The 22558-nt window shown below is 37.4% G+C and overlaps 1 protein-coding gene across 3 annotated transcripts; it reads left to right on the top strand.

Moving 5' to 3' along the window:
* Positions 1-2115: 2115 nt before the first annotated feature.
* Positions 2116-2670, top strand: Grem1 (gremlin 1, DAN family BMP antagonist). Of its 3 annotated transcripts, none has more exons than XM_026393162.1 (2): positions 2116-2142; positions 2353-2670. In XM_026393162.1, exons 1-2 carry the CDS (start codon positions 2116-2118, stop codon positions 2668-2670), a joined length of 345 nt encoding a protein of 114 aa, XP_026248947.1. The 3 variants fall into 3 exon arrangements, with proteins under 3 accessions (XP_026248947.1, XP_026248938.1, XP_026248930.1); XM_026393153.1 differs by having other exon boundaries at positions 2116-2229; XM_026393145.2 differs by having other exon boundaries at positions 2116-2670.
* Positions 2671-22558: the final 19888 nt, after the last annotated feature.

Raw genomic sequence — 22558 nt, 5'->3', positions numbered from 1 at the left:
TGGAAAGATGATGACATTTAAGGATGTTTTAAATGTAATATTTAATTATCTTAGTTTGACATTAGCCTTTGGGCTGAATAGTCTTTACTTACCAGAGGCTGTACATTAGAGAATGTAGATGCTACCCTGCTTTTGTCTTTGAAAGAAAATTACTCAAGATAATCATACCGACTTGTCAGGTTTCATGGGGGAGAATTTTAAGGTTACTATTACACGGCACTTAGGGGTCATCATGTGCTAAGCTAGTGTTTGGAAGAGCAAAGAAATAAGTACTTCCTAGCTGTGTTCTTCAGCTCAGGAAACCACAGGAGTGGGCCAGAGGAGACCTCAGAAATCAGATCAGATGTTGTGATGACGTGGGGAGGGACCCTGTGAATTTGAAACTGCATTCTAAAAAAGAAAATATGTCCTTTTTCCATGTATGCATGGTATGTCAAAATACATTCTACTGTCTGTCGTGTATAACTAAAAAGAGCAAATTTAAAAAAAAAAAAGAAAGAAAGAAAAGAAAATATATCCCCATGTAAACAATCCCTTTATACCCCATGACCCCAAGTGCTACAGGCTTCCTATAGACTGAGACTCAGAATCAGGACAGATTGAGGACTCAGAATCTGCATTTAAACAAGATCCCCTTTGAGGGTTGGACTGTCCAGCCCAGGATAGTCTGATGCTTCTCTCTTGTACTCTCTAGGTCTTCTCCTTCCCCTTTTCTCTCCTTCTGCTCTACCTCTCTGAAACAATCTAAGAGTCTTACTTTCCCTGATATACTTTGTTCATTCCATTCTTTTTTCTCTCTTGGATAAAAGCCAGTTATTTTAAATTTTCCCTCTGCCTTATATATTTATGTCACCATTCATATGCCCTTTCTGACCTATATCTAGCTCTAGACCCACCCACATAATTCATTGTCATTAATTTATTCAACACGCCTGTGGTGTTTATTAATGCAAATTTTTACACATATCTGTTCTATCATGCCCATTTTTTTAAAAAATCATGTTTCCTTGTGTTTGTTTGTTTGTTTTTAGACACAGGGGTCTCACTGTGTTGCTTAGGCTGGTCTTGAACTCCTTGGGCTCAAGCAATCCTCCTGCCTCAGCCTTCTGAGCATCGGGCTTACAGGTCATTTTTCTACCTTTTAAACTTTATGCACACACACAGACACATAGGAGAGTGACATTTTACCACTTAAAAAGTAGAGAAGTATATCCTATGATGTAAAAAGTGATAAGAGGAATATCTGGACCCAGTTTCAAGATGAGAATAAGTGAGGGGTGGAGGGATCTTTAGAGTTATGTGATCTGCCTGATGTAGTCATTTGTTCTATCCACAAAATACTGCTATCTGTATGTGTTTATCTAGTTCTCAAATTACTATTATTTTAAAATCAATTTTGACCTGAATGAACTCTTTGGGAGAGGTGTTTGTATCTCTGCTCACATAGAGTCATGTATCAAGAAAGTGAGTTTATGAGGCTGGGGTTGTAGCTCAGTGGTAGAGTGCTTGTCTAGCATGTGTGTGGCACTGGGTTGAACTCCTGGCACCACATAAAAGAATTAATAAATAATCAAATAAAATAAAGGTATTGTGTCCATCTACAACTAAAAAATTTTAAAAAATTAAAGAACAAAAAGAAAGTGAGTTTATCAAGGTCAGACAGCAAGTGGCTGTCCCAAGACTACAACCAGAAACTGGGCTTGCATCTTCATCCAGTGTGCTTCCTGTTAAATTGTCCTCTCTCCTGTCACATGCTTTCCGGCCTTCCCATGCATCTCTGTTTTCCAATGCCTGGTAAGAGCGAAAAGCTTCGTGGCATCAAATACAAGAATAAATACAGTTAAGTGACCGTAATACAAAGTCAATGTAATTGGGTGTGAGAAATCAGCAAGGAAATCTTATGGGCCTCCACACAAGGGTCCCGGCTGAGTTTAAATACTGGCTTGTTTATTGTGGAGCCAGGCTGGTTACTTTCAGAGCTTGAGAAAGTGGGAAGCCAAAGGAGTATTTTACATACAGTGTTTGACAAGCGCCACTTAAAATGTTAGGTGCTATCATTGATTTTTTCCTTAACTCTTCCATTTGTCCTCTCTTCCCTCTCTGCTTCCCTTTAGTATGAGCCGCACCGCCTACACTGTGGGAGCTTTGCTTCTCCTGTTGGGGACCCTGATGCCGGCTGCAGAAGGAAAAAAGAAAGGGTCCCAAGGTGCCATTCCCCCGCCAGACAAGGCTCAGCACAATGACTCGGAGCAGACTCAGTCGCCCCAGCAGCCTGGCTCCAGGAACCGGGGGCGGGGCCAGGGGCGGGGCACTGCCATGCCGGGGGAGGAGGTGCTGGAGTCCAGCCAAGAGGCCCTCCACGTGACCGAGCGCAAATACCTAAAGCGAGACTGGTGCAAAACCCAGCCGCTTAAGCAAACCATCCACGAGGAGGGCTGCAACAGCCGCACTATCATCAATCGCTTCTGCTATGGCCAGTGCAACTCCTTCTACATCCCCAGGCACATCCGGAAGGAGGAAGGCTCCTTTCAGTCCTGCTCCTTCTGCAAGCCCAAGAAATTCACCAGCATGATGGTCACACTCAACTGCCCCGAACTACAGCCACCCACCAAGAAGAAGAGGGTCACACGTGTGAAGCAGTGTCGTTGCATATCCATCGATTTGGATTAAGTCACACACTCAGCCTGTCCTAGGGATGCAGCCCCAGGCAGGCCCAGAGCCACACCTAAGCAACCTGATTCTTACTTGGCTTAAATCTAGAGGCCAGAAGAAAAAGCGGCTGCCTCCCAACCAGAGCCTGCTTGTCCGTAGTTTGTGTGCATGAGTCTGCCTGGGTGTCTGTGGGTGTTTTCAGACATCAAAGGAAACAGTCTCTGATAGAGTTCACTTCCTACTATTATCTGCTTTAAACAGGGATGGTCAAAATGCCCACACCACCCCTGGCATCCACAGAGGCAGGGCTGTGGTCTGGATCTGCCTTTGCCTTCCATGTGCCCCCTGGGGACCAGGATCTCCCTTCAGAATGAATGTTAATGGAAGAGGCTACTCTGAGGGCAAGAGACTTATTTGTGTGTTGTGTTAGACTCAGAGACATTATTTTCAGCTTTCTTCCTCCCTTCTTTCTCTCTTCCACACTCCTTCCTTTCTTAGGTTCTCAGTGTCTATTTCAGTCTCATCCCATGTCTGCCAAGGCTTCTAAATTAATTTGATTGACCATGGATGTAAACGTTTTTTCATATTGTGAAGACCCACCAGATTCTGGGGAGGCTGGTGTGATCGATGACAATCAGGACAGGGCAGCGACCAAGAGAGCATTGAGGGTGAGGACCAGTCACGGCCAGCAGAATTCAGCAGGGAGATGTGCAGAGAACTGGAAGGCCGAGTCCAAACACAGCGAGGCCCTTGCTTCAGTGAAAGGGTTTCCTGGTATTTAAAAGAACCCAAGTGAACAGAGGAGAAATAAGATTGCCAAAATAACATTGACTTTGGCTGTCACTGGGATCTACCAAAACTAGCTGTAACCCAACACCAAACTTAAATATCGACCACCCCTGTTTTCAGAACCAAGTAATCAAGCTAAACCCAAATAGCCCCGGCTGTTTTGCCCCACAGGTGGACAATTGATGTAGTTTAGAACCTTCTGTGCAGGAATAGAAAAAAGCCCAAAACTTCCTAGGTTGAGGTACTAATATTTTTTTCTTGGTTATAATCACCTTTTCCTCAAATCATTGTTCCTACAAAATGCTCCCGAAAGCCACAACCCTGTATTAGAAACATTCCGCATCTGCTGAGTATACTTGACAGGAAAGGTCAGTCTAAGCTGAGAGTTTAGGGCCTGCTCCATTTTAGCTATAAACCTATCTGGGGTGGTTTTGTATTGCCTCTTGTTAGAAGACTGAACTAGAGAGAAGAGAGAGTAAGGAAATAAGCAGGATTGCCTCTGGCATGGTAATAGTTAGCTTTTAACACCTGGAGGAGAGGTGAGGGGTCTGACCTCCCCTTCTTCATATGTTCTCTGGCATGGTAATAGTTAGCTTTTAACAAGGACCCTTGGAGCTGTCCATCTGCTACCAGTGGGATCTGTGGGACACAGCAACCACTCTGTACCTACTGGAGGTGCTTTCCACTGAGGAAACTTGGGGCTGCTTGCAAAATGCCTATATAGACTTTTTCTAATGACCAAAGTGTAGGGTATGAGAACCTTACTGCACTTTGAATTTGGCTAAGCTATTCTCTTCAAGCCTGAAGTTCTATATATAAATGCCCCGGGTTTTTTTTTGGTTTTTTTTTTTGCCTTTATCTTCTCAGCTTCTCTAGCCAAGTAAAGTGTCATTTGGAAAACAAACATCAGAGATTTGGGATTCAGTTGCCCATCAAGATTCCAGCATTCAAAGAACCATTGCAGTTAAAGACGCTGTTTTTATGTTGCTTTTGTTGTGGGTTAGTGCTCTCCCATCTACCAACAGGAGCCATGCCTTTAGACAAAAGGCATGAACACCCAAAATGTTGGGTCTAATTTTAAATATTTATAAATCACTACTGATGATTCTACATTAGGCAAATTCATGCAAACACATAGTCTATGCATTTCGTATACACTGTATTCTCCTGCCCTAAATCTTTGTATCATCCACATCCTCCAACAATAAAGCACAGCATGGATTTAATTAAGCACACAAATGCAAAGGCAGAATTTTGAGGGTGGGGTAAGGAAAAGAAAGGGGAAGAAGCTTTAAATGTAAAACCACACCAGAGAGGAAAAATGACATTCAGAACCAGCAAACATTGAATTTCTCTTGTTGTTTTAATTCTGCCACAAGCATGCAATTTTGTTAAAAAGAGATGACTTAAGTTGGCAGCAGCAATCTTCTTTTAGGAGCTTGTACCACAGTCTTGCATGTAAGTCAGATTTGGCGCAAGTAAAGAGAATTTCCTCAAAATTAACTTCACCAGAATAATCAGCAGCATAAATACTCTAGAAGCACAGCACTAGCCAAAGAGGAAAATGTCTGCTTTTCTTACTGTGCCTGTATTAAGATGAGCACAAGTATGGTGTGGCTTCCAACATTTATTGAAAACGCCATATCTGTATGGTGTGGCTTCCAACATTTATTGAAAACGCCATATCTGTTACTTATTTTATTGGAGTCACCAATGATGTAATGATATATATTTTTGCATTATTGTAGTAGGATTTTTCTATGGCAAGATAGTTGTGATCTTGATCTTACCTATCAAAAAAAAATGCCAAACACCAAAGATGAATTTTATGATGTACACTTTATGCTTGGCATTTGAAGAGTAAATACACATCTTGTAAGTCTGTAAGTTGTTTTTTGTTACTGTCATTCTTCAAAGTTAAAAGTTGTATGAAAAAAATCTGGAGGAAAGGATAATTTCCACTGTGTGGAATGTGAATAGTTAAACAAAAAGTTATGGTTATTTAATGTAATTATTAATTCAGATCCTTTGGTCATCGTGATTTCAAGCTTGCTTTCTTTTTCTCCTTTATATGACTTCCTCTGAGTTAGGAGAAGAAGCTGGCACATTGTATGTTGATAGAGACTTGTCAGGGCAGAGAAAAATACCATCTTACGCGTATTAAGATGTGTTACATAGTCAAGACCTGAGCTCTTATTTTTTTAAATTGAATGGTCCTTAAAGGTTAACGTTTCTGAAGCAATATTAGGAAGGACTTTCAGTGTGATTTTGAGAGACTTAAGATGAGTGTGTACAAACATATAGTGGATAATGATGAGTAGTTCAGAGAGTCCTTTTAAAGAGGAAATTTAAAGTGAAAAGTTAGGGACAAAACATTTCTAAGTGACCAGTTGATGCTAAAGAGTGAAAGGGTGAAAGTAGTTCTGTTGATTTGTTATTACTCAAGATATTTAATATCACCTACATTATATATTGAGTCTGCTTTAATCATTGAAAAACAACAAAGAATTGTCTAGACTGTGATGGAACTACCTTGCTGTATATGAGGGTGAGAGGGGATTTGATAGTGTCATAAAAGCTATTTTGGCTTAAAGTTTTACGAATCTGTAACTAGAATTTAATTTTCTCCCCAATAATGTTCTATATAATGTTTGCCAAAGAGCAACCAATAAATTAAATCTCTACTTTTTTGTGTGTGTTCATGCTTTAACTGGCAGAGTTCCTAGGGCAGAGGTGGGGCAGAGATTTACTTGTCATGGGAATGGATGTAGAAATGAGACACTGAGGTCTCTAGTGACCTTTTGGGGGCATTTACTCTTTCTCCTAGACTTTTCAGATCCCATTGGATTTCCTCAGACCATGCAGTTAGAGGCAAGGGAGAGTGGGTCTGTAGTCCAAACTACCAGCTTCTTGCCCAGAGCATAGCTAGGAAGCTGAGCTAGTGAGGGTGATGATGCAGCTTCATTGGAGTGGTGGAAGGGTTGCCTCACATGTATGATTACAGCTTTATTTCAGGGTGTTCTAGGAAAAAACAGCAGAAAGATCTTAGGATCCATAGGAGGATCTTTCTAATGATACGAGTGATTCAGTAAGACCATGAACTGCCTTTAAGATGATAAACTTCCTATGCTTGAAAATATTTTAAAGTATGCTATATATCATTTCAAAGTGAGTTATTGCCTGGGTATACAACTGAACTACTAGATTTCTGAGATCTCTTCCCACTTGGACATACAACATTATTCAGTATTAGTGCTCTGAAAATAACAAAAATCCCAGCAACTCTGTATGAAGTGCTTACCTATCACACTGTGCTGAGAGTGTAATTTGAATTATTTCTCAATTCTCAGGATAGGTCAATGAAGTGGTTACCATTATTATCATTGTGAAGAAGCAGTGAATTCATATGATCTTACTGAAGCACCGCGGCCCTTAAACAGTATGCAAAATTGGAAGAATTTCAAATTTTATTGGTTTGTTCTTTTAAGAACCCAAACCGAACTTTAAAAACAGATTTTATGGTTGATCATTCACGTCTAATGGGTAAAGCCATTCTGGGATTGTAGTTGGCGTCATCAGGACCCCAAACTTGGCAGCAAGTAACAAGGGGACAGTCGTCTCAGAAAAGCCACACCAGGAGGTAACATCTAAATAAGGCTTAAAATAGAAGTGGAACTTGACAGAGAAGGGCATCCCAGGCTTAAAAATGGGAAAGCAAGCAGGCTTTTCAAGAATGTCAGCTCTTTTAGCAATCTGAAGAGGATTTATTCAACAAAAAAAGTGAAATATCTGTAAGAACAATATGCATTATGATCTTATAACTTACCCTGTTGGTGTCACCCCTCTCCAGCTCCACAGTGGATTTAAAAACCAACAGCCTACAAATACAATGAAAACTAGCATTCTGGCAGTCACTACTGGGACCAGGATGGGTTGGAGTTCTTTCAAAGCCTCCTTCCCAAAGAATTGTCACTATTTGACCTGTTTGGCAGCCCTGGGCCTCAGTTGTAAGGATATCTTTATTTGATCTGTCAAAAAGTTTCCCAGTGTGAAAAACTTGTTGAAACAATTAGAGGCAATAAATTATCTTTGGGTGCCTGAAGCAGTGGATAAAGAATTGGGGAAGGCAATAGCTAAGCAAAAAGTATAATGGGATAATCCTGGGAATGAAATTTCTGTAGGGACTTTGTAAAGCTCCAACATGTTACCAGGAATCTATGGTTCTAGACCTGCATAAGACTGTGCATATGCTTTTTTTCCAGGCTGACCTTGAGACTAATATCAGTAACAGGAAATCTACTTTCACCATTTCTATTCAACATTGTATAGAAGGTTCTAGCTAAGGCAATATAAAAGGAATTCAGACAACATTATCTTGTCTGTATGAATCCTAAAGACCTACAAAAGAACTTTAAGGGTTCAGAAAGGTTGCAGGATACAAAGATAAAATTATTCAGAGTCTATATACTGAAGCATTGAAAATAAAATTAAATATTACAAAGAAGAAAATAAAAAAAGAACAACACTTAAATAAACGAAAAGGAACCTGTGTTCAAGTGGTAGAAGAATTAATATTGCTCTACAGATCCAACATAATCCCTATAAAAATCTCATTTGGCTTCCCTGTAGAAATTGACAAGTTGGTCCTAACATTCATAAGAAAATGCAAAGGACCCAGAATAGCCAAAACAATTTTGAAAAATAACACAATTTGAGGACTCATATTTCCAAATCTGAAAACATACAGCAAAGAATAGTTATAAGGAAAATGCCCTTGTAACTACCACTAGGTTAAGACAAAAATGCAGCTTCTCCAAAAGCTCTCCTTATATCCCAGCTAAATATTAACCCATTTTTGTATAAGAGTAGTAAGTCTCCTAATTTATAAAGTAACTTCCTTTTATCATGTCTCTATAGTTTCTTCAACAAAGAATGCACATCTAAACTCAATAGTTTAATCCGATTAAATAAAAAAAAATGAAAACCTAACTTAAGGCAGCCCTACAACCCTTCCTATCATCTTAATGGGGATCACTAGGGTCCACTTCCTCTTATCTAATAAATTAATAAATTTTTAATAAATTTGGCAAAGATTAAAATATTTTCATATCGAAGCAGTTGACATTAAGAAAAGTAGAAAGCCATGAACCTTCCTTGTTCCACCAAAACAAACAACCAACCAAACAAAAAAAACACCTCGCAGATAAGTCCTCTTAGTGAGAAGTCCAGAAACTAATTGAAAGACTCTTGCACCCCAAGCAAATGTGAAACCCAGACTCACCAAAGTTGGTACAAAGAAGAATTAGGACACTATCTTATTATAATCCCTACAACTGGTACAGTACCATATGATCTGGAAGGGTCAGACCCTCTATGTCCCAGCTTCTCCCAGGGGACAGGCAGTGTTGATTCACATGCCTAGTGTCCAGAATGGGAATCCCTAGAGGACTGGTTTCTACTGACTTGGAACTCTGACATATCTGGAGTATCTAGTTACCTATGGGAGAATGGAGCTAGCAGTTTGGGCTGGCAAGTGCCATGAATTCTTCCCAGTACTTAGTGCAGAGCATGCAGATGACAAATTCTAGCTTTTAGCTTCCCCCCGGGGAGGGGAAAAAGGCGATACTTATGTCCAACACTGCAACTTCTCCAGGGCCTTGCAAAGCATTAATATTTGTCTTGTCAGTCTTGGAGCCCTGACAGGTCCAGGGCAATCTAAGCTGCCTCTGGGAGAACAGAGATGGTGATTTAGATTTATTTTATGCCATAGAACCCTGCCCCTTTCCTGGCTCAAAACAGATGAGTAGACAAAAACCACAGATAACTGCTTCTCCTTAGGGAGAGAATAATTTGATGGAAGCTCCAGAATCTCTGGCCAGGATAACTGATAGAAATCTTCTCCACAAGGACAGTCAGTGAGGATAGGGATAGGCGCATGCTTTGTCTAATACACAGAGAGTCAAGGAAAATTGACTTTCACACACAAAAAAAATGTCCTAAACCAATGACAAAACAATATGTCTCAAAACAAATTCTAATGAAACAGAATTATGTAATTTGCCTGACAGAATTTAAAATAATTATCATATAGATTTTCACTAGTGAAGAGAACAACACATGAACTAAGTGAGAACTTCAACAGATAGAAAATGTAAAAATTTACCAAGTAGAAATCATAAAGCTAAAGAATGCAATGACTGAACTGCAAATTTCACTAGAGGGTTTCAACCTCAGTCTAGATCAAGCAGAAGAAAGAATTAATGAACCTAAATATAGGTCATTGGAAATAATCCAGTTAAAACAGAAATAAAAATGAAAAAAGGGAGAAAATCTAAGGGAAATATGGAACTCCATTGACTGGACTAATATATACATTGAGATTCTCACAAGAAACAAGAAAGAGAAATATATATATATATATTTCTCTCTCTATATATATTTTATTTAGATAAATACCTCTCTCTGTATATATATGCATACAACATATTACATACAATATGAATGTATGTAAATTGTGACAAAATAACACAATTTGTATGTATACATACCTATATATGCATATATATATATGTATACACCACATAACCACCACACACATATACACATATATAACTAATATATAAAGCAGACTTTTTTTTTGCCACTGAGCCACATCCCCAGTCCTATTTTGTATTTTATTTAGAGACAGGGTCTCACTGAGTTGCTTAGTGCCTCGCAGTTGCTGAGGCTGGATTTGAATTCGCGATTCTCTTGTCTTAGCCTCCCAACCTGTTGGGATTACATGCATGCACCATTGTGCCTGGACAGAGATTTTAATACCTTACTTTCAGTAATAAGATAGAGCATCTAGACAGAAAATCAATAAGGAAATAAAAGTGTTTTAACAGCACTATAGACTAATTGGACTTAATGGACACAGAGAGACCATTTCATCCAATAGCAACAGTATACACATTTTTTTTCAAGCATAAGAAGAACTTTCTCAGAATAAATAACATGTTGGGTCACAAAACAAATTTTAATATTTTTAAAAAGATTAAAATCATACCAAGTATCTTTACTGACCATAGTGGAGTGAAACTAGAAATCAATAGTAAGAGGAAAATTGAAAAATTGACAAATATTTAGAGATTAAATAAGACACTCAAAAAACCATTGGGTTCAAGAAGAAACCAAAAAAAAAAAATTAGAAAATACCTCAAGGCACATGAAAATGAAAACACAATAGATAAAGAATTATGGGATATAGAAAAAAATAGAACTAAGAAGGAAATTTATTACAAATGCCTACATTAAAAAGGAAAAGCTAGATTCAGAAAACCCCAACTTTATGCCTTTAGGATCTAGAAAAGAAGGATGAACTAAGCTCAAAGTTAGCAGAGGAAAGGAAATAACAAAGTATAGAGCAGAAATAAATTAAATAGAATATGAAAAAGCAATCAGAAAAATAATCAACAAAACATAGTTTGTTTTCATAAAGATAAATAAAATCTCTATGAACCCTTAGCTAGACTAAAAATAAAAAGATTAAAAAAATCACAAGTGATAAAGGAGATATTATAAACAACTACACACTAGGTTGGAGAAAAAGCCTGACTGGGCCTTTTGTTCAACAGGAAGACTTTCATTTGTTCCTCCCCGTTTCAGCTCCAGGTCTCATCCATATCTTCAGTTGGTATGGTTTTGCTTGAAGTCAAAGCATTCTGGGTTTAACTTCCAGAAAGAAAGATCTTTTTTTTTTTTTTTTTTCAGTTAGGTTGGGTCAGGTGAAGTTATGGTTGCCTGGAATAACCTGGAGTTCAAGTTGTTCATTGTTGCACAATCAACCATTCCAAAACTTGTTGTCTTAACTTATTATTATGCTCTCTCAGCCAAGTGATTCTTGATCAGGCAGGAGGTTTCTTAATGTGGTTACAGTCAGGTAGCTCTTGGAGCTACAGTTATCTGCAGGCCCACTGGGTAGATACCTGAATGACTTGCTAGCGTGCCTGGCAGTTGATGCTTGCCAAAGCTGGAAGCTTAGTTCAAGTGGTCTCTTCGTGTGTCTTTGGGCTCCTAAGCTCGCTGTGGTTGAGTTTGAAAATTGGGTGTTTCAAGAAAAAGGAAGTTTTTCTCCTAGTTTCTTAAAATTGACCCTGAAAACTTTCAGAGTTTCACTTCTATCATAACCAATTAGAAAGCAGGTCTTCACCCTCCCCCAAACAAGTAAGGAGATGCCCCACCTTTTGATGAGAAAAGTGTTAAATTATTTGTGGCCATCATTAATAAGCCACACTTGACTTCACTGGCTGTGAGAAGGGATGTCATTTTACTGTCTATGTACAAATGTCTCCTCAACTTCCTTGTGTTCAGCCCTTAGGCTCACCATGACACTGACACCCTCCTTCTTGGTCTTTATTCTCTTAGGTTTTTTTTTTTTTTTTTTTTTTTTTTTTTTTTTTTTTTTTTTTTAGTTGTAGGTGGACATAATACCTTTCATTTTATTTACTTATTTTTATGTGGTGCATAGGATTGAACCCAGGGTCTTGTGCGTGCTAGGCGAGTGCTCTACCACTGAGCTATGACCCCAGCCCTCTCATAGGGTTTTAAGCTCATTTTGTAGTTTCTTTCTTTGAGCGGTCAATTTTCATTCTTCTGTCTGCCTTCCATCCCTTGAAAACTTTATTAAAATCACCAAACTTCTATCATTTTTCTTATTCTTTGTGCTTATATGTTCATATCTTTAAAATTTTAGCAGAGTTCCATAAAGAAGTAAAGATGAATTCATGGGGTGTTTTTATGTGAGCACAACAAAAATTAATACCTATTATTACTTGATAACAGCTTGATTTTGTAAAGTAATTTAATAAATAAAAAAGACAGTGCACTTTTACATATATCATTTCATTTGGTACTCTTTAATTTTGAGAGAAATACAGGGCAGATATTAAAATTATTTCTATTTCAGAGATGAACAAGTTGAAATCAGAGACATGAAATGACTTGCACAGTGTTGTATGAGTAGCTTGCTTTCTTTTACATTATCTATAAACTGTTTTGGAATTAAGTGTAAAGATGACAAGGGCAAGTCAGAGAAAATAAAGTTTGTTTTCCTTTCCTTCTAAATTTTCTTTTGAGGAGAATATACAGGATATGGAATTCAGAAAAACTAGAATTTGTATCAATTGGAGTGGCCCATTCACAATCCAGGATTTTTTTATACAAATGAGCAGTCATGGAGGGGTGAGCTGGAAACCTATTTAGTGGCAAACTAGGAAGACTTTGATGACACAGCTCAGCTTCCTACTTCAGGCCACTCTCTTCATTCTTTCACTTGATCCACATGCTGGGATGTCAGAGTTTCTTTCCTTTTGCAGGAGTCCATTTTGGCAGTGCTTATGGTAGCGACAGAGTTTCAAAGAGGAAGAACCCATAATGTCTCCCAGGCACGCTACAAAGGAAATATAAGTCGTCGGAGAGTTGGATCTGGATCTGGGCCAGGATAACTCGACTCTCCTTGTAGAAGGTGCCATGGGATCTATAGTGATGGCAGGTGATGGGAGAAGTGGGTCTCCTCCGCTTTGTGCCTTGTCTGAAAGATGATAACCATGATAATAAATTTAGTGCCACATTCTTTACAGTGTGCTCATCCGACCCCTAGAACAAAGCCATAAACCATAATGGGGTCCATGATGCTTTCAATTATTGGACATTCATTTCTGCTCTTCACTTTTTTTCTCTTTTGCCTAGGTTGGACTTTATTGATTATGCTTTCTCCAGGGATGGGGGAGGGCAGGGGTAGGAAAAGGTCTGCTTTTTAGAAATTCAAGAGCAATTATACGCCTATTAAAATAAAACCTAGGCTATCTAATGGGGGAAGACAAGATTGTTTTGCCTTTGTTTCTGCCATAAATACATAGACATATCATAACAGAGTCCGTTTAGAGTCATAGGCTCTTTTATGACTTTTTAATGTTTTCAACATCCCAATTAAGAAAAGCATTAAGTTGTTCTTTTAGTAATTAGTGGTTAAGATATATGCAACCCTATCTCTCTGGCTTTTTTGAGATCACCAGGGCATGCAGTAAAATTTTCTCTCTGAGCTCCAAAGAGGCTGAGTTTGTCAAAAAGGAAAAGAATGGAAGTGGGTTTTAAAGATATGCTATTTGAATTTTTTTGCCCTGATACTCAACACTGAAAATCTACCATTCCAGTTGTTGTCAATAAGGCTAAAAGGTTTATTTTCTTTCTTGCTGGTCTCTATTTAATTAAACATTTTAATTCTTTGCATCCTCTCCAGACACACTATAAACACTTAATGCCAGATTTGTACCTAATTCTCAGTTACAACTCTCACTCGTGATTCAAGGGAAACTTGGCACTACTGTTAAAATAGAACTAAGGGTCATTAATGTCGATGAGATACTTGATTAAAAAAAAAATTGAATCCTAACTGCCTCCAAAAAACAGAAGACCCTCACATATTCTTATACTCTGAGACCTGTCATGCAAATTAAAATCTCCCTAACTCATCCTTACCTCTTACCCAATATTCTCTGTATTTGTGAATGAAAGTCTTTTACCAAAAATATATGGCATGCTTAGTGAAAAATGAATAAATATTGTGGAAGAGAATCATGTCTCTTGCAGAAGATCATCAGGCTAGGATCAGGACAAATCTCTTGGTGTTTTCTTTTTGCAACTTTTGGTTGGCAAAGAACTTTCACTTGAAAGCTTAGGGTAAGTAAGAATAGGTGAGGAGAAGAGAAGACTGAAGTAATAAGTGAAGACAATTTTTTAAAGTATCTAGAAGACCCCTATGCAGGGAGAGAATCAAAATTGGTAGGTACAAATTTTTGAGGAGTGGAAATGTACGAGTGAGACGGAGGAACCTGATCTGCCATATTGAAGAGGGAGTAAACCAGGTTGGTAGTCAAAGAATGCTGCGGGGAGCTTCATGTGACTTCCCAAATACAGAATCCTTATTGCCATTGTCAGCATTTTTCTCCAGACTATGGTGAGGGGAAAGGGGGTTATATTGAGGCACTGAGTAATTGGTAAGTATTAATAGTGGTGCATACTTCATTTGATTGTTCTCTTCTGAAATAATTCAAAGAAAAAAACATCATGTCCTGTGTTCGTGGGTATTTTCTCAGGATAAAATTAGAGCCAGGTGGGAACTGAAGAGACCCTGGTTTGGGATATTAAGAAAGGCTTTTAAATTGTTTCGGCCCATGACACCAGGAAGATCGCATACATGTGATTTAGAATAGAATCATGTATGGAATTTGTAAAGTCACTAAGTCCATTTCAAGGCCAAGAACACAGTCAACATTTCTTGTTATAAAAAAATTATGGTGAGAGAAATGTTTTTATAACCACAATAGAGGAAAAGAAGAACCAAGTGATTTAGTACCAAACTGTAATTTGGGCAAAAATGGATTCAAATAATGTAACAAAATGAATATCTTCAACTGTGAAGTTAGCAATGCAAACCAGAAAGTTGTAGCTGTGGGGCATGGGACTAGAGAGGAATGGGCCATGAATTGGGCCACATGATAATAACATGGCCATGGCTTGGGTCCTTGAATGCCTCACAGATGACCAGAGAGGCACTGGGTTGAACTCATCAGTACATTTTTATATGGTTATTTTTTTTAAAGTATCGGGAGTTTTGACTGATTCACCCAATATGCTTTACTGGGAACTAAAACAGCCATGTTCTCTAGACTCTGAATATGAGAGTGGATGAATCCAGCTATTGGTAGGTAATGTGATCTGTCTTTTGAGCAAGCCAGAAGCCAGATGTCCCCTCCCCTTTGATCTGAATAACACTTTAGGCAGCAGACAATAAGATTGGTTTTAAATTTATTGTCTCTTTGATTTCTGCATTCTAATGCTTTTTAAATTCTTTACACAAGACAGGGCTATATATAGGCAACAGGGTGGTTCAGTGAAGGCAAAAAAAAAAAAAAAATCTGCCAGTAGCTTATGAGCAAGTGCTGGGCAGAGCCTCAAGCACATTCTAAGGAAACAAAGTGGATATACTTGGGAGCAGGATCTTTTTCTTTTCTAGTCATGTTACTCCAAAATGAAAGTTCCTGCTTCTAGTTCCAGCCAGACTTATGAAAATGTTCCTTGCACAAAACCCTTATTAGCAAAGCACTAAAGAAGAAACTGATTTAAGTGAAGGAGCCCAAATCTGAATGCCTTCCTTTTCTAAGCCATCCATAACTTCAGTCTGAAGTTCTATTCATCCCTTCCTGATGAGGTAGTCTGTGTCGGGCAATCAGCTGAAGCCGAGTTTCATTTTATTAGTTCTGCTAATGTGGAGCTGTAAATATTTGAACTCAACCTTGTCCTAGTAGGAGGAGTTAGATGGCATTTGGGAACTTCCTTCAATTACTTTGAAGTGAACAATGATAACTAGGTGCTCAATCCAATGGGTACAAATGGTCTGCTCCCAAGAGGCTCTAACCATGAGCAATTGCCCCAAGAAGTCAGCTAGGTCTGGAAAGAACACCAGTTCCTGGCAGCAGAAGGGATAGAGTCTCAGCATGTTTTCATTGTAGCTCTGTGACCTTGAGTAAGTCATGGCTTCTCTCCAGGTCTGTGTTCTCATCTGGAATAGTTGGTAAACTCACATTGACTTAGCATTTGATTAAACTAAAAAGTCTGCAGATGGAATTTTATTTGAGCTCAATAACCTCTCTGTGAGGTAGCCAGGGCAGCACTGTTCTTCATATTTTAGGATGAAGCTGAACTAAAGGGGTCCAGAGTTTCACCAAAGCCTCATTACTAGTGTGAGGCAAAGGCGAGGCTGAATGCAGGTCTCCTCACTTCTTCCCTGGTGCTCAGGCCACTTGCTAACACTCAGCCTGACTCCCTGTCTCTGTCTGTGTATTGAGAGCAAAAGAGAACATTCTATCTGTACAAAACCTTTACAAATAGGTGCAGCAATTGCAGAACAATTCTCATCCTTCTCCCTGGGGAGCCCCTATAATCTTGTCCTAGAAGAAAGGCCTCAGAACCACTTAGCAAGGTGAAGGGTGCAGCCCACCTTTGCAGCCTGGGAGCAGAGTTGAGGCTGCCCCTCCCTGTCCACACATCTATCAGATTTTCCAGTCAGTTTTCAATCAATTCCTTGGGTATCAGGTATTAGGCCATAAACCATTTCTTTCTACTTTATGGTTTTGAAATATGAATTATGGCCACAGCTGAAGCTTTTAAGTCTGATGAGATGGCTCCCAAGAGAAGCTCTTCAGAAACCTGACGGGCAGTCCAGAGGGGGTGAACTTGGGAAGCAAGGCAGGGCTTCCCTCTACTGAATAATCAAGTCTCTTTTGTATATTTTCTCAGTGGTCACAAAGTGCTGTATTAGATGTTTTGAAGAAATACGAGGAAAATATAGGAGTCAACTTGCATGCCCCAAAGCATCAAAGACAAAGTGGTAGCAAAAGTACTTAACCAGGTGCACAGGAAGATGCACTCATGGTCAGGGATTGCTGATGTGGCTAGGTTTGAATAGCCGTCTCTTAAAGTCACTGGGAGTCATCTCAAAATGTCCTTTCAGATCTGGGACCTGCCTGCTCTTCTTTACAATTTCATGCTTTCTCAAAAGGTTCATCCTGTCTGAATGAAGCCTTCCAATGTGTGGAATAATTGTCAAAGAAATTCTAACTATATCATCAGGTTACTTTAATGGGCCTAAGAAATAACTACATAGGGATTATAGGATTGTATCCCAAAGGACCCAGTTCCTAAGAATGGGCATCAGTTCTTAGTTCCAACACGCAGACCCTCTCTCCTCCTGCCTCCCAGTTAGGCAGATGGAGTTGATGGTCTGAATGCTGTGGGCAAGCAGCAAGTGTTACTTTAGATTCTGTACACAACAGTGATTGCTGGAACTGAGAATTGTATATGGGTATGTCCTTTCCTGTCCCGGGAGTCAAATGCACATGAGATAACAACTGCAAATCCCACTGCCATCGTGGCAAAGCCCAAACCAAAACTAAAAAGTTAGGAGAAGACACCTGTGTTCCTTTGCACACTAATTATAAATTGAAATCACTTGCCATACAAAATATAGGGCTATTTAACCATGAAATACAAAGGGTAAAGAATATTCCAGGTCTCCTGGAATATAATGAAGGGCAACTCTTTCTTTCTAAAGTGCTATCTGATATCATTTGATTCTTATAACTTGGTAAAGTGGGAATTTGCCTAGGGTCATCCAGCAGAATTGTGACAAAAAACTTAGTCTCTTAATGCCCAATTTAGTCTTTTCATGTGTGTGTGTGTGTGTGTTTTGTTTTGGTCTTTAAGAGCACCCTCTCCTACGTCCTCAAAATCATGCTTTGTCATTTACATACAGAAAAGGCACAGAAAAGTAGGAATTTATGGAATAATGTATAAAACAATTATCTTTCTAATATTGCCGGCCTCCTATTGTGCACTTGCCCAAGGCTGGCTTCAGAGATATAAGACAAGGTCCTGCATCTAGAAGAGTCCCACTCTTTCATTAATGTTCTACATCACTGTTTTGAAATTCTCAGAAATTTATGATGAAGAGACCCTATGTTTTAATTTTGCACTGAGCCTGTTAAATTGTGTATATAGTCAAGCTTCCACACAGTCATATTCCCACCTATCCCCCTAAAATAATCATTATCCTCACTTTCATGATATCTTCTTTGCTCTTCTCAATATGCCTGTATGACCTCAGAATGCCTGGGTAAACATAATTTATCTGCTTTTGAATTTTATCTGAATGGAATCCTATGATATGTGACATTGTGTATAAGACTGGCTTCCTTCAACCTTGATAATTATTTGTACTTCTCATTCCTGTATAATATCACAATCCATGAATGTCATAATTTCTTCTTTATTCTACTCTTAGTGAAAATATGAGATGTTTCCAGTTCCGTCTATTATGAATAAGGTTGCAATTAATATTGTCCTATGTGCTTCTTTGTACAAAAGCACGAGTACTCCTATTGAGCATCTACCTAATTGCTGGGATGTAGGGATGTGTTTGCTCAGCTGTAGTAGACAGTGCCAGGCTACTTCCCATGGAGTTTCAATTGACTCTCCCCAAGGCACCAGAGCTTTCCTTGCTTTGTATCTTCACCAACACTATGTGGATATATTAAATCACAGTGATATCATGATTTTTAACATGGACTCTCCTAATCAGTAATGAGATTGTCTTCTTAAAAATTCATTGGCCATTGGGATATCCTCTTTTTTGTACTTTCTTGCTGATTCTTTTATTACATTAGTTGAGTATTCTCATATTAATTTATAGGCATTCTTTATGAGAACTACATAGAAAATCTTTTCTCCAAGTCTATATCAAAAGATATCTTTTGATAAAGAGAAGCTTTTTAGTGTAGTAAAATGTATTAATTTTTATGTTTGGCAACTTTTTATGTCCCATTTTATAATCTTCCACTTTTCCAAATCATGAATATGATCTTGTAAAGGATTGATTGCTTTGCTTGTCACATTTAGAACTGCAAAGTGCCTGGAACTGAAACTCGTGTTTAATATTAGCTAGAGGAAAGTTTCATTTTCCCATATAAATATGCCATTATCCTAAAACTGTTTATCGCAAACATCATCCTTTCTCATCTAGAAGCCACCTGTGTCATAGATCATCCATCCATATATAGGTCTGTTGGAGGCCCTCTATTTCTATTCTATTTGCTTATCTTCCCTTGAACCTGTCCTGCATTGTTATAGTGATTATAGTTTCAAAAAAAATCTTATTATCTGATAGAATACTTTTTTTCCCCAAAACTTTTTCTGAGGAGGGATCTCTGGTAAAGAATTATTTTACAAGGGTAGAGCCCTCATTGGTAGGATTAGTGCCTTTTTAATAGGGACCCTAGAGATCTCCTCACCATCCCTCTGCCACGTGGGAGACAAGGAGAAGTCTATGCCAGCAACCTGAAAGAGGCCCTCTCCACAACCTGACCATGTGGCACCCAGAACTATGAGAAATAAATGCTGGTTATTTTAGCCACCCGTCTAGGATAATTTGTGATAGCAGCCTGAACTAAGAAGCCCCTTAGTTACTCGAAACATAAATATACAACATCCCTCTATTTGTTTAGATCTTTATTCACAATAGTAATTTATGATTTTCTTTTTATTCACATTTTTATTGGTGTATTACAGTTGTAATTTATAATTTTCAATAGAGATATTATGCACATATTTTGTTAAATTTGTTGTTACTCTGTATTGCTATTCTAATGGCATTTACAAATGTTTGTTGGCTGCTGAAACTTATATTTTTACCTTGTACTGAAAATCTCTTTTATGTGCTTAATTCTAATAATTTGCCCATAATTTTGGATTTTATGTGTACACAGAATTATCTGTGGATAAGTTTTTTTTAAATATATTTTTTAGTTGTGGGTGGACCTTTATTTTTATTTATTTATTGATTTATATGTGGGGCTAAGAATTGAGCCCAGAGCTAGGCAAGCATTCTACCACTTAGCTACAACCCCAGCTCTGTGGATAAGTTTTGTTTCTAATTTTTACAATGTTTTATTTTTTATTACTGCACTGATTAAGAACACTATCCAGTAAAAAGTTGATTGGAGATGATAATATTGGCTTCTTTATCTTGTTCTCAATCTCCAGGAAATGCTTTCAACCTTTCCTTATTACCTACAATGCTCATGTGGGTTGTTTTTAATAAGTATGTCTTTATCATATTCATTCTAGTTCACTAAGGGTACTTTTATTATTAATTCATAATATATTTCTTCAAATGCTTTTTGGGAGATATCAACTGGGATGATCACTTTTCTCCCTTATTCTGGTTGCTGTATTTGTTCTATTTCCCAATATTAAACAGTCATGGCTTTCCTGGAATAACATACCCAACTTAGTCATGATGGGTCATCTTTATACCTACCAGTTGGACCCAAGTGTCTTTATGTTTTGTCTAGGATTTTTAGATCTAAGCTATGGGTCACCTATGATTTTCTTTTGTTATATGGCTTTACAGATTTAAGATCAGATCATTTGGCCATTTTCCCCTTTTTATTCTCTGGAAGATGTTTTGTAAGATTGGTATAATCTCCTCCTTAAATAATTGATGGGTTTTGCCAGTGAAGTCTTTGGGCTTAGAATTTTGATCATGTTGAATTTCTTTTATAAATATTCTGTTTCTTCTTTGCTTTGGTTAATTACATATTTCTAATTTTTTTATTTAATGCAAAGTTTTAAAATATAAAAATCATCATAAAGGTTTTTAAAAATCATATTTTTATTATCTACAGGCTCTGTAGTGATGTTCCACATCCCTTTTTTTTCGTTTCTGATTCCCGATTTTTTTCCCTATATATACCTCTCTCATTTGATTTAGTCTTGCCACAGGTTTAAAAACTTTATTAGACTTATAATGAAATGACTTTTAGCATTGTTAATTACATTTTCTATTCTAATTATTTCTTCATTCTACTTTCTTTAGATTTATATTTATTATTATTTTCTAATTTATTGCATGAATATTAGCTCATTAATATTTAGTAGTCTTTTGTAATTATGTATTTAATATTATAAATTTCCCTTTAAACATTGATTTTTGCCCCATTTCCACAAGTTTTTCCTTGAAATAATATTACCATTTAGCTCAAAATATGTTGTAATTCCAATTTTAGTTTCTTTTTTGTCCACTGGTTATTTGAAGAAATTTTCTAGTTTAAAAAAGTCCTTTTTTCCAACTAAATTGCATTGTTTTCTGACCACATTCTAAAGTTAATTCTGTTAAATTTGATGAGACCAATGTTTTTGTCAATGTTCTGTATTTGTTTAGAGAGTTGTTGGTGCTTTATCCTATATATAATGACAAGGTCAATTTATTAATTATGTTTTCCTAATCTCTATCCTATTTTTTTTCTGTGTGTTCTATCAGTTATTTACAGTGTTTACGAATTTTTCTTTTTCTTTCAGCTCTATTTTTCCTTTAAATATGCTATGTCATCAGAAAATCAAAACTTTAAATTGCTTTATCTTCTGGGTAAGATAAACCTTTACTCAGTGTGAAGTGTCCTTCTTAGCTTACAGCGATTTTTTTTTTTAATCTCAAGTATCCTTTGATATTACTGTAGCTGTGTCAATTTTAGGGCAGGGTTTCTTCTAGTGAAAAATCTCATTTTTGTATGTGCTGTTGGAACACTGAAAACTCATGACATTATCTGCTGAAATTCATTATTTCACTTGAGAAATAAGCTGACAATCTAATTTTTATAACTTTAAAGGGTATATTTTTTCATCCTTTTGCTTTTAGCCTTTTGAATTCTTGTTACTATCTTAATAGCTGTGAGGTTTTTCAGTCTTCTCAAGAAATCCAGTTTAACAGAATTTATCTTTTACTTGAGATATATATCTCAATATATATGGTCCTTTACTTTAAATGCATTTATGAATGTGAGTTTTAATCTACCATCTCGCTACAATCACCCTTTGATTTAGTGCTTTTCTCCCTTCCAGATGTTTTTAAGATTTTATTTTTGTGTCTATATTTCTGAAGTCTAATTAGGATGTGTCTTCTTTTTATTTACATTGCTAGGGGTTCCAACAGCTTTGTGAATATGTTCACTGATGAATTTTTTTTTTAACATTCTGCCATTAACTTTTGCTTATATTTATGCTGTTCTCATTACATCTTCTAAATTTCTTACCTTTTCTTTAAACTTTCATATCTCTGAATTTCATTGATATTTTCTTCTGATCTGTCTTCCAGCTCATGATTTTTAAATTATTATTTCTAATTTGCTGTAACACTCATGCATTGCATTTTAAGCTGGGATTATTGCAAGAAGGGATGGTCCCAGGAAAAAACAATATTGACTGTTCTTACAAGAGAGAAGAAAATAGCGTTTATTGTCCTGTGCCAGGAATTTTGCATTCTTTCTTTTTATACTTGGCAACCTTATACAATCCATTTCGAGATTTTTTTTTTCTTTTTTAGTACTGAAGATTGAACCCAGGTCTTGGCACATTCTAGGCAAGTGCTCTGTCACTGCTGAACTCCATCTCCAGCCTGAGATATGTTTCATTCCTATTTTTTTGGATGAAAAATATGAGGCTTAGAGTTCTCGAATGAGCTTCA

This window comes from Urocitellus parryii, chromosome 6 (genome assembly GCF_045843805.1).
Source record: "Urocitellus parryii isolate mUroPar1 chromosome 6, mUroPar1.hap1, whole genome shotgun sequence".
NCBI lineage: Eukaryota > Metazoa > Chordata > Mammalia > Rodentia > Sciuridae > Urocitellus > Urocitellus parryii.
The sequence above is the reverse complement of the archived record's forward strand: the minus strand, read 5'-3'. Positions and strand labels throughout refer to the sequence as shown.